This window comes from Aptenodytes patagonicus, chromosome 10, assembly GCF_965638725.1.
Source record: "Aptenodytes patagonicus chromosome 10, bAptPat1.pri.cur, whole genome shotgun sequence".
Lineage (NCBI taxonomy): Eukaryota > Metazoa > Chordata > Aves > Sphenisciformes > Spheniscidae > Aptenodytes > Aptenodytes patagonicus.
Window position 1 is genome coordinate 3120723 of NC_134958.1, and position 12995 is coordinate 3133717.

At 40.8% G+C, this 12995-nt stretch overlaps 1 protein-coding gene across 2 annotated transcripts in view; it reads right to left on the reverse strand.

The window, feature by feature from the left end:
• The window catches only part of FBN1 (fibrillin 1), a 156862-nt gene that overhangs the window by 37772 nt on the left and 106095 nt on the right, over positions 1-12995 (reverse strand). For both annotated transcript variants that reach the window (XM_076347809.1, XM_076347810.1), the window contains exons 31-34: positions 12237-12362; positions 3773-3895; positions 3078-3200; positions 1143-1268 (exon numbers count right to left, since the gene is read on the reverse strand). In XM_076347809.1, coding sequence (XP_076203924.1) covers positions 1143-1268; positions 3078-3200; positions 3773-3895; positions 12237-12362 — 498 coding nt within the window. The remainder of the gene's footprint in view (positions 1-1142; positions 1269-3077; positions 3201-3772; positions 3896-12236; positions 12363-12995) is intronic.

Below are 12995 nucleotides of genomic sequence, written 5' to 3' on the forward strand. Positions count from 1 at the left end.
GGTTTCTGCATTTGACAGATCTCAAGTTTGGCAAGCAGAGCTCACGTCTGTGCCTTTTGTCCAAATCATTGCATCTGATTCAGTATTTACTGAATGCCGTATGCGCTGCACAAAGAACAATCAATTTGATACAATAAAAAAGTGTGTGTTTACGAAGGACCTTAAAATACTGCAGTTAGTGTACACATCTGAGACACCAAGGAAAGTCTGTTTTAGCAACAGGAGCTAGCCTCTTTATAAGCTATTTAAAGTTAGCTAAAAGGTTTGAAAGTAAATTGTTTCATGAAACATTATGAAACCTAATATTGTATTAGTTTACATAAAAATTCACTCTCAAATTGTTTCTCTTGGTAGATTACTAAAGAAATACACAGAACACTTCTCAGGGGAAAAAATCCTATTTATAGTGAGGTACTTACGAACTCCATCAAATACCAGTTACTATGAGTTATTACTATGTCAGATGATACGGCTGCTTCTGATTAGCTCTTTATCAACTGAGGATTTCAAATGCTACAATCAAATATATGACCTTAGTCATGTTGGTAACATGTTTATTATTTGATTTTTGTGAATCTTTGCATATGCAAAGCTCTTATGAATGAGTTGTAAACAGTTAACTGACAACTCACTTTCAAAACTGAACAAATAACTCATGGGATTTTTTTTTTTTGGTGGTTGTATAAACTTTCTGCAAGGCTTCAGACTCTGATTCTGCACCTCACAGAAGCCTTCAAAGCATGTTCACTGTATTAGCTACCAAATCAGTGTTTTTCAGCCTCATATACACCAAGGCAAAGTAACAACTTTTTCTGTTTAACTGTTATGAATAAAATGAAGAACTGGGTACAAATGACCAAGATGAAATGGCAGCTGACAGTGCCATTTGGATCACCAATCAGACCCACAAATAGTATGTCGTAAGATAGGCTCCAAAAAGCTGTTCTCTCTATATACAATATGTAGATGAACACCTAGAGGCCCATAATAAATGTATAAACTGGAAAAAAGCAACTACTATTGACAATTTTCATGCAGTTCTCAATACAACCACAACTGGAACCAATTGTAAAATTTTTCAAACATAAAATATTATTAAGGCAGAATTTGTTGAGTGTTGTTTAAAGCTTACAGAGAATTACCTTCACATGCTTTCCCATCTGGACTTGGCAAAAATCCCATATCACATTCACAGCGATATCCTCCAGGGGCATTGAGGCACTGCCCATTTTCACAGAGATTCAAGTTTTCTGAGCATTCATCGAGGTCTGTAAAAGGAAGAGAAATTGCAGGTTTACAGTAAACATGGTTTTCTCACCGACATTTGTTTCAGCTGAAGCATGCAGTGTTCCAAGGATTTTAATTATCCTGTTAGGTCTGAACACTTGCAGAAGAAACTGCAATCTAGTTATGTGCAGAGGCTATTACATGTAACAGCTTGGTATGTTTCCGACATGTTGAAATACAGCTTCTGATCAAAAGGATAATCAGAGAGAGGCACAGACTCCTAAAGCAGCTACAGTTACTAACAGTTGGAGGCAGTACACAGGGTCAAATTCAGACTCAGAATGAGCACGTGAATTTTATTATAGCTATTGTTTCTATTACAGCAAAGCCTAGAGGCAGCAATTGAAAAAAGAGGTTTACTGTGTAATGAGCAAACGTATGGTAATAGGCGGTCTCCACGCCAAACATACAAAACACTGACAAAAGGTGGCACTGAGGTGAAAATAACTTGATCAAAATTAAACTGCAGGTTAACAGTGGATGAGAAAAACAGCCTTGCTACTGGACTACGCTGCCCTTCAGATAGATTGTGGCCTTTACTCTCTAGCTGAAATTTTATACATCACAATAACACCCTACTTGTTACAACAGAGTCTGGCTGGCAGTGTGAGCTTGTAAAAGCCCCCGGCTGGCAAATCAAAGGTAGTACCTACCAGGGTGAATGCTGCACGCTTTGGCAGAGGGCTTACAGAACACTTGCATGCCCTAGTTTGAGTCCCAGCCACCTCCTGAATCCATGAACAACAAAGTTTCCAAATTAAAAAAAAAAAAAGTTCTACTTAATGCAGACACTCCATAAGCACTCCATTTGAAAGATGTAGTTTATAGACTCCTGGAAATCATCATATGGGAAAGTAACAAAAAGCACTGGGTTATGAAGGCCACTAAGGAAGCTAAATCTGATTCAAGAGTAAATTATACGGAGAGAAGTAAACAGAATCCCAGGGTCCATTTACAATTTGGAAAGATTCAAATTCAGCCTTAAACCTGCTGAGCCAGATTCTCAGATGCCATAAAAACCTGCTGTAGTTGATAGAGTGCTGCTGATTTGCACCAGCTGAAAACCTGGCCCACCAGCTGTCTATCACATGGCTTTACTCCAAACAGGGTCACCCTCCATGCAGCATCACCAGCAACACTAATATCCTTAGTGAAATAGCAGGGCTCCTGATGACTAAGCTTACATAAGCTAATCTGTTCTTCAAACCAGAAGACTGAAGTGTGGGTGGGAAACATCTCTCTAGCAATGTTTTATAATCACATTTACAGTTTATAAAATGAGGTTTCAGAAGCAGCTACTTCCATCATTCTACATGTCAGCACTGCATCCTGACACCATCTCTCAGGATGATGCAGTAAAGAGGGCAGAGAGCACACACTCACTTGTGGAAAGAACAAGCATTTTTAGGCAATTTTATGAAGTAATTTTAATGCGTGTGCCCTATTATTTAAATATTAAGGTGGGTAGCCAATGGACTGGTTTACTAACTAGCCAAATTACATGATCAAGCATTGTTTTAACAATTTTGCCACCCACTCCAACTAACATGAAAAGCTCAATGAAAACTTGCATTTTATCAAGTGAAAAAAGTGACTGCTTTAGACTAGGTATAATACACAGTATTTCTTTCAAGTTATGGCAACTTAAGTGAAGTAGAAGACAATGAAAGATGACATATTAGAGAATAATTTCAAAGGTTTAAAAGCTATTTTTCTGTATTGAATCGTAGACTAACTTAGGTTGCAAGGGACCACTGGAGGTCATCCAACGCTCCCCTAAGAAAGCTCACCTGTACAAGTGAAGCCATCCCCAGTATAACCTTCTTTACACAGGCAGCGGTAAGAGCCCATTGTATTCTTGCAGTCAGCATGTGGGCTGCACATGTGGGTTCCATTGGAGCACTCATCCAGATCTTTAAAATAATAAAAAAGAAAAAAAAAAAAAGAAAAGAAAAAAGCAACATTAGTTAAAAAAAACACACCATGAATACAAACTTTAAATAGCATATGGCACACAGAAGCTCTACTTTAAATAATCTTCCATAATAAAACCTACACTTATTTGGGGTCATCTGACTGGAAAAGTAGGCACAGCTTATTAGCTGTGCCCAACAAAGAAGTCTGACAAGGTATCTGTGAATCAGGAAGCTGCAGGGCACTCTCAAAACTAAGACCTGTATCTTGTTTTCACGGGGAGCACCAGGAGACCTCTCACTGCCTCCCATCAGCTGCCCTCAAGGACACAGCATCTCTCTCCATGGTCCAGTCTGTTTTGACCATCTCACAAGGCAAACATGAGATAATGCTGATTTCACAGTTACTGTGGCGGAGAATTTGTCCTCCAACAGACATGTCAAATCGCCCTAACAAGCTTGATAACCATTTGTCTTCTCAATTTGTAGGTGTGGTATTGTTTTTTTCAGAATTGCTAGGACCCAGTTTTGGTCTGACCTTACAAATAAATAGAAATGCGTATGACCCTCACCTGTGCACTTGATACCATTTCCAATCCAGCCAGGGCTGCAGCTACATTTGAAACTTCCTGCTGTGTTTGTACATATGGCGTGTCTATCGCAGTTATGGGCTCCAATTTCACACTCATTGATATCTGTAAAAACAGAAAGATGTTTGAAGAGCTCATGGATCAAACTTTCTCACATCCAGACAACTGATACTGGAATTTCTCAAGAAAGACAACGTGAACATGAAAGCAAGCCCGGCATTTCTTTATAACAAGACATTTAAAAATGAAGCAGAAGAGAAATAAAATCACAACAAAGCAAAGCAAAGAAGCATGTAGCATATTTCAAGCACGTGCTGCGCCCTACTATCTATTTTTCTGATAGGCATATAAAGCTGTACTTCTGCAGTTCACTCCAAAGCCTGGTAACTTTTATATTCAAGGAGGAAAACAGTAACTCAGGTTTCCCTTCTTTTTCTAACTGGTATGCTCCGAAAGAATGTGAGGCCACACAGCCTTTGGGAAGAAGAGGACTAGCATCCATAAAGATTACCACTGCAGGTGTTCAGCACCCTGGGATGTGTGTTTGTCAAGCAGCTTTGCAATAGGTTGTGGGTCAGATTTGATGACTAAGTGCTGGTGTGAAGACCTGTGCTCCCCTGACAATAGAGAGATACCACTACAATGCACTGGCTTGCATCTCGACCATACCTTAACATGACTGAGGGAAAGAGGACAGCTTTCCCATCTGCCCATCCTGGACTCCCAAGAGAGGGACTCGGGTGGCTCTACGTTGCATGGTTTGCTAAAAGGCAACTCTGCTGCCCAGGGCCTCCTGGAATGCAGCACTCCACAGCCCGCACCATATCTGCAAGGATGCCGATGAACACCAGCTGGGCATCACCTGCAAACTCTTCCTAGGATTACCCCTAGGCAGTTAACAAAGCCAGGTTCTGCTTTGCCAGAGACTGTGTGGAAGGTGGGAGGACGGGCTGTACCACTGTATTTAACGTGACAGCTGATGGACACAAAGCTCATCAGGCATGCAGTTTATTAAGAACTCAGGAAATCTAATGCAGTGGAAAAAAGTCAGCATCCTTGGAGACACCAGGCAGAAAGTCATCCAATCTTCACCATATGCATTCATGCCAGCATATTCTATTTCAGTACTTGCTATTTTCACCTTATTTTCATTCTTGGGCATTCTCTGGCAATGACAAAATGTATAGACAGAAAGAAACAAACTGAACTCCATTCTTCCTTGTCACAAAACAATATTAATGCCCCATATAAGTACTTGGAGAATGTATAAACTCAAAGGCAAAGTTTTCAGAAATTACTACTGGTAACTAAAACAAAACTGGCAGGAATTTTCTTACACATCTGAGCTATGGATTTTACAGTGTTTTCTGTAACCGAGCTCTCTCTAACTGTGCTTTACTTCCATGCAGGATGTAAATTATCTAGAATTCACATCAAACCACTTAATATTTATACCAATTTTTTCAGCCCTCCCAGGTGCCTTTGCTGTTGCAGTAAGCCAAATCACCTCATTCTGTACAATAGCTGATGGAAAGGGAAAACAAGCTCACAAACTCTGCATGATTCCACACACAAAAACCCAGCTCAGACCCCTCTCGAGAAGATGATTAAGACAAGGCATCAGCCATCAACCATCTAACAACCTTTGGGGTTCTCAGCCCCAAAACCACAGACTTCAGTTTCCCTACCATTGTACCTAAAAACATTTACATCTTTAAAGAGGGCAAGAGAGTGAAGCCACTGGGGAAAGTGTCCAGGTACCATCTTAACCATTTCCTTCGTAACCCTTTCTTAGGTTTTTCTGCCCACCCTTCTTTAGACAAAAGGCTCTGTGTCCTTTCTCTATGCCCTCTACATATATTTTGTCTTTTCACACAGGCTACACGTGACTCTGAGAAGCGGACAATATATGTCTGTCATCCTACAATTAAAAAGTCAAGTCCAGAAATTACCCAAACCCACTGTTTCGTTTGTTTTGTTTCGCTGTTTTTTAAAGTCTGTATAGTGGACTTGCATCCAAACTTACTTTTCTGGGTTTCTTTCTAAATGAGGCATCACTCTGAATCAAAACCCCAGACATGAGTATTCCCATAATCTGAATGCTGAAGTCTAGCTATAGATCTAAATCCGGCAGCTGGAATCTACTATTAATGAATGTTGACTGCACCAACAAGCCTGAAAACATGCAAATGGACACTTAACTTTTTAAAACTTAAAAAAAGGGTCAGGAGCAGATAATCTCAGAGCATATTTGCCTTTAGCATGTGCAGAAACTCATACGAAGATAACATCACCCTAAACAGGAAACTAGTGTCTGTCAAAAATCTTGAGGGTGGTCAGGAAAAAAACCCCTCATTTTGGCTTGGACTGAAGGAAAAGACTAGAAGGAATTTTGAGAGGTCAGCTACAGTATGCATTGACATAAAAAAGCTGAGGCAAACACTCTGTATTTCAACCTTTACATGATTTTAAAACCCAAACTGTTAAACCACTGCTAACATTAAGATTGCGCTGTATTTGATTATTTGATGCTTTGAAACATACAATCACATGCTCCCTTATACCCTGCAGAGCACAACAAAACAACACAAAAAACATCATCAGTGGAGAGATTTCTGCCAAGAATTCTTTTAAACCACCAGCAAACACAAACAGAAACTTGCATGCAACAGCTACACCACAATGAAGTCACGCTCAGGCTCAAATTTAAGGCAATCTAAAACAAATTTTCCACTCTACATAAAGTGACTGTGGACTCCATCCCAACCCACCTCGCACTGACCCGCTAACGCTTTGCACCCGAGAGCCCCCATTAACATCTCTCAGTGGAACAGCAGCACCGTGACACTGGTGCCCTTGCACTGGACACTTGTTCCCCTGTCAGCCGTTTGACACACACACTGAAAAGCTTGGAATCTTCTGCGGGATGAAAGTTGTGAGCACAAATCTATATCCAAACATGGGTATTTATCAGGGGATCAACCTTCTCAGAGATCATCCACTGAAATGCCATTCCACTTGCTTTGAACAAAATCTTGAAATCCTTTTCAGCTTTTTTCCAGGAAAAAAAAAAAATCAATAGAATTCAATGCTTTCTGCCTGGGTAAAGATCAAATAGGGAATGCAAAATATATTTTCTAATACCATCTACCTTTACAAGGACATCGCAGGGCTTATTTCATTGATGCATGGAAAGGTTTTCATATCCTTGAATGAAAGCTGATTAAGGCATATAAAATACCATCACAGGCTTCATCCCAGATTTTACTTATTTTCCAAGCTATCTGCATTTAACTCAGGTGTTGCTTTGCTATAATCCCTATTCTCTCCTTTCATTGCACAGCTGAGTTATAAGCCTAAATTTATTGCATTGCAATTATTTCCAAGACAAAAGAGATCTCAGACCAAACAGAGTCCTGTGTAAACGGGGCAGTGAAATCAATGGAATTTATGCCTGCTTATACTGGAGCTTAATATGGATTTATGTTGCCATAAGTATTGAATTATGGCTTCACAGAATGAAACAAAAAGGAGAAGTTGAGCTCTGTAGGGGAAAAATTAACTCAACATAAATAACTTTACTAAGAGGAAGAGTCCAGATTGTGCTGTCTGCATGGCAGTACAAACAGTACTACACTCTTCAAATACTCCAACTATTTTCGTATAATTGTTTGAAGAGAAAGGCATTACTCAGTCTGAGTAAAGGTATCATGACCCAAAGAGCACACAGGAGGACACTACTCAAGTCAGGGTTTCACACAATGATGGCCTATTCCCATTGACTTCAGGGGGATTTTCACTAAAGAGTAAAGGAGTGAGTCACTGATTTATATCAACCTTCTCCTTCTGCCTCCAGTACGAGGTCGTGACAAGCCAAGGAAAATAAAGACATTCCAATCCGAGACTGACACTGCATCCTCAGCCGGTCCCATTGTGCCCCAGTCCTGCTGCACACATGTTCTCAGCTTTGTAATTGCACAACTCCCATTAATACTAAGGGAGTTGTCTGCCTACAACAGATGAGAATACGCATGATAAATAATATGCGGATCTGACATCATAACAATCCCGAGCACTCTGGGGAAAAAAACTGTCAGTCACCCTATTTTGTTGGCTCCTTCAGTTCTTTTCTCTGGACAAATATTTTTTCTCTCAAGCTTTTGGCAATTAATAAAGCGTCTCTCCCATAAATCACAGAGGCACAAGTTTTTAGGGCTGTAAACGTGCAGCGAAAATACACATCATATATACCTGTCACGTTGGCACTATGCTTGCAAACGTGGCAACCAAAGGAAAGAAAAGACTAGCCAGTATCTGCACAGCGCATCTCTACGCAGTCTGGAAGTGGATCATTAAACTCTGCCAGAGAGGAGCATGGGGATAAGTCACTGTATTCTCACCTATACTCTGGAAACACCCAAGTCATTCCTCTGCATTTGAACAGAATGAGAGTGAACATTAACCCACAAAAATTCACACGTTCATCACAGGGCATGAAACCCTCAAGGTACTCCGTGTACCATCTACGTTTTCTGTTAAGTTTCATTGGGGCTTCAACAGTCTATAAGGATTCTTAGCAAAGTGTGAATTTAATTCAGTCTCTGCCTATAAATCAGTACTGTTTGTCAGCAATTATGCAAATCCCTTAAGCATTTTCTGACTTTTAAATTTTTTTGGCACTCTCTGTGTAGCTGTGCATTTTATCACACTGATGTTTCACTGGTGTTTCAAGCCTGGGCCCGATTCCCACAGGGCCAGTCGTCTGGTGGAAGTCACAAGGCATTTCCTCCTCCTGGGTCGCTGCCCATGTAATCAGGTAGGTAAAAGGGAAGGCTTTTCAGAGGGAGAAGACTGTGAATTTCAACTTAGCGCTCACACAAGTAGAAAAATATATGGAAAAATTCCCCTATTCTGATCTCTGTACCTGTAAAATTGTTTTCTCTTTTGGAATCACTCTTGGATTTTATTCAGCATACTGCACCGTAAGCACCTCTTGGAGTTTCACATGGGGCAGTTCAGTTCTTGCCTGCCATCCATCTTTACGTCATCAGCCTGGGGTGCAGCATGTTATTGCTGGACAGACGCCTACTCACAATACGCTCCTTCTGTAATACCCCCATTTGGCGGGCAGCATCTTAATATTATTATCTTCTGGTATTTGGCCTGACACAGCCAGCTCCCAGATTCATAAGGGGAAATGTATTTGTTTCACTGATACCAGAACTCTCTTGTGCCATCAAGACTGAAACACAGTGTATTATTAGTGGCCAGAAGCCAAAGGCAGGGGAGAGAGGCAAGCACATTGTACAAGTCAGAAAACATTATGGACCTATTTCTGAGGGCAAATGACAGGGCTCATCTCTTCCTTTCACCATATCAGGTGTCCTTCTCTTTCTAACTACGTTATCATCAGCCATGCAAGAATGCAGCGTGCACTCACTCCTCCTTTATCCACTATCACCATTATTACTGGATGACAGCAAGTAATGTTCAAGACCAGACTCTCTAACCTCACACCCCACACCAAGGCCGCAGCTGAACATACTGCACCAGCCTTTCTCCAAATGGCACCAGCGTGGCCCTTGCAGAGTCAGAGCCTGGTCTCAGCCCTCCAACTCCCTGAGCCTGCGGTGGAGAAATCCAGCTGACTTTTAAAGCACATTTATTTTTGATCTGATGACCATCTTGGGCAACTTCTGCCCCCAAGTTCACCTCGTTTGGTTTGACTTTGTGAAGAGCGCCCTAAGCCTGTGCAAGCACAGTTCCATCAGGAGCAAACAGGAGGTCTGCGCACACAGCCGTAACTGGCAAGGATGGACGGGAGAGAGTCAGAGAAGAATTTGTTCCTCTTTGAAAATACCAGAGCAAGTAAATCTAAGGCTCTACATCAACAGTGAAATATTGCAAATTTACAGGCAATACTCCAGAGTGGTGATGAATCACAAAACACAAATGCAAGTGCCAATACAGGATTTCATCTCTGCACAAGTACATGTATACTTTATTGACAGAAAAAGCAGAGGCACGATATGTGTCATAAAGCTGGGCAATCTGGAACCGGGATAGGGGAAAACTTTGCAATCTTCTCTCTAGTGGCTACGTACCATTGCCTGCCTAGAAAAATCTCAAATCAATTGCCTTATGTCAGTCTTGCCACAGTTTGCCTTGTGAATGGGAATTAAACCATTCGTAGCACTTTGCCTAGGAAACCTGCATCTACAATGTATATTTTTGCATAATTTTTTTTTAAATTGTATTTTTGTTACTAAACTCTGTCCACATTCTTAATGAGAACCAAGGAGGGGGGGAACTAACATCTGTGTGGGATGGGAATGTAAGTCAGTGGGTGGATTCTGAATACTGTTAAATGATTGGGGGAAAAAAAACATGTTTATTTGTTAAAATGGAAACAATCAGTAATGACAAGGGAGCTGAAATATTTAGACAAAACTGTAATGGAACCCAGAGGACGTTATTTAGTTGTTCTTGTGAAACAGAGGACCTCCCATTCAAAGCGTTGTACACATTTTTGTAATTTTTTTTCCACAGGAGTTCCTAAAAACTGTGGATGCTTTTGATCTATCTGTAAAACAAGAATTGAAACCTGGGGTCGAGGTGCTGTTGGCAAGGTCCCTCCAGAAGAAGTCTTGAAGGATGCTCTCATGGTCTGCAGTACCTCAGCCTGGGAACTTCAGCTCTGCTCTAATACTGTGCAAACGTGAGGTGGGGAATTCAAAGGTCTCCACCAGTAAATCAGGTTTTTTAAAAACCAGAATGTGAGAATCTGCACACTGTAGTCACAATGGGACCTGCATCCACACAGTTTCTTCAGCATGAAACTAACCTAGAAAGTTCCTGCTCTGCTTCCTCCCCTTTCTTATTTAAATCCAAAAGATTTGGCGATTTGAGTATGGTCCCGTCTCAGCTGTATCAGCATAACTGATAACTTCACCTTTTTGTCTTAGACCACTGGCTGCTTTCAAATTACTAAGCCCCTCTACAGCATCTGTTGTAATTAAGGCGTCCTGGTGGTTTTCCTTGAGAGTGCCATCCTCCCTGGGACACTGGCATATAGCCAAAAGCAGCAGAGGATGGGTTGAGGGAAAGATAAAGACGTGCAAGGCGGTGGGAAGAGCCCACATGGCAGACAGCGTCCCTCCAGAGGGCTGGGCTTGGCTGGGACCAGGAGGGAGGGATTTCCCTGCCTCTCCCTTAACAAAAAAAGTATTGCTTGGGACATTTGCCACTACCCTGTGTCACATGCTGCCAGAATGGTGGCTATTTCCAGGCACTTCCCCGGAAGCCGTACCTCAGATTCCTCCCCTGCCTCCATGACCTTTCTCCGTCTTTTGCCTTCTACTAGTTGCTTCATCCTCCCTGACTGCTCCTGACCATCACTCGTTACGCTGGGAGTGATAGCTGCGCCATGTGTAACTGATCAGCACGAGGATTTTCAGGTCTAGAGTACTGGAGATCTTCATATAATTTAGCACAGAAACAAAGAACACTGAAATGTTGGTCTACAGGGTACAATTAGGGATTTCTTGGATTTAGATCAGTTCATATGTAAGTCAAAGGCAGCTGTTACTAATGCACAACTACTCGTCCACGGTCCAATATGCAAAGTACAGCTTCAGCTCTCAGATTGTTCTATGAGAGCTGTAAAAAAACAGCTTCATATATTTGGGGCACTTACAGAAGTATATTATTAACTCTGTACAATAAGGGCAGACTAAGAATAAAAGTTTGTCTCAAAGACATTGCCAGAAATGTGTTTACCCTAAGTCTACATTAAAAATTATATTAAACATATGTTTGCATTCATATTTGGGCAAAGCCTAAGACTCTCAACACCTTGGCTTGAGATACCGGCACTAGGATTATTAATATCATGCCCTCGGAGCCTGTATATTCGAGTCTCATTTCTGTTTGCTGGCAATACACGAAATAATGCAAATTCTGATTTTGCTGATATAATGTAGTTGAGTAGCTGTATTGTTGCCACTTTGCAAAAACTGAAAATATATTTTAGCACATATTTCAAGCCATCCGTGTTTGCCAAAATAACGCTTGGAACAGATACCTGTTATTTGCATGCATAGTATACAATTCACTAATCCAAATGCACTGAGGTCCTCAGGAGTCTGTCGAGTTAGAGGCAATGGCATTTTCTGTTCTCTTAGACCAACAACAATGCAGTAATAAGCCCAGTTTTGTTCCCAGTGGACATTTTGTCACTCATTTCAGCAGAAGCGGCAAGTGCCACTGAATGCTGTGCCACTGAAGTTCAGCAGAACACAAGCTCAGCAAATTTGGATAAGAGATACAATATTTAGCACAAATAAGTGAAAAGAAGCACAGAGAGAGGTGGTTTTGAACACCAGCAAAAATGGCATGCAGACTCACAAGTTTAACTGAAAGTTAGTAATTAAACTTTAAAACATACCTGTGCAACCGGTTGTGCCTTTCTTGCCTGAATACCCCATATCACAATGACAGATAAATGAGCCTTTTGTATTCTCACAGGTTCCACTCAGACAGATGTTTGGATGCAGATCACACTCATTAACATCTAAAAAAACCCATGAATTAAGATTTATTAAATAAAATTCTTAGGAAGTAACTGGCAAAGTCTCTTGAGATATGATGTTTTGGTACAAAAATGGTCTACGTATGCAAAGAGAAAACTGCTTAGGTTAGTTATTCCATACCTAGTGTACATTTCGAGATCTGGTTTAACACTGCTGTATTACCATATCTGTATTAACATACCTTTAATTCCAACTTTCCTTAAAAATAGAGGCTAAGATTCAGCATGTTATCCAAAGAATGACTATGACCATTTATTGATGCTTTCTATGTATATGTATGCGTGTGTATATACATTTAAATATGCATGCCTACATTACGTAGTTTTGTACTAACATTTCTCCTCAAATATGCTCCAGATTTTTAATTTAAATGTGAAAATTTGGTTTTGGAGATACACTGTTTCATGACTTTGTTCTACCAAAGTACAGCACTTGCACATAGTTTTCTCTTAGAGACAAGTTTAAATCAGCACTGGTGATTTATCTTGCTAGAAATTTCCCACAGTGTCATCCACCAGCACTTCCTTCCTGCAAGCACTCTTTCATCTGAGCTGCATAAAAACCTCACTGGAAGAGGACCCAAAGATCATGTTTTGCATCCCAATCTACAGGGA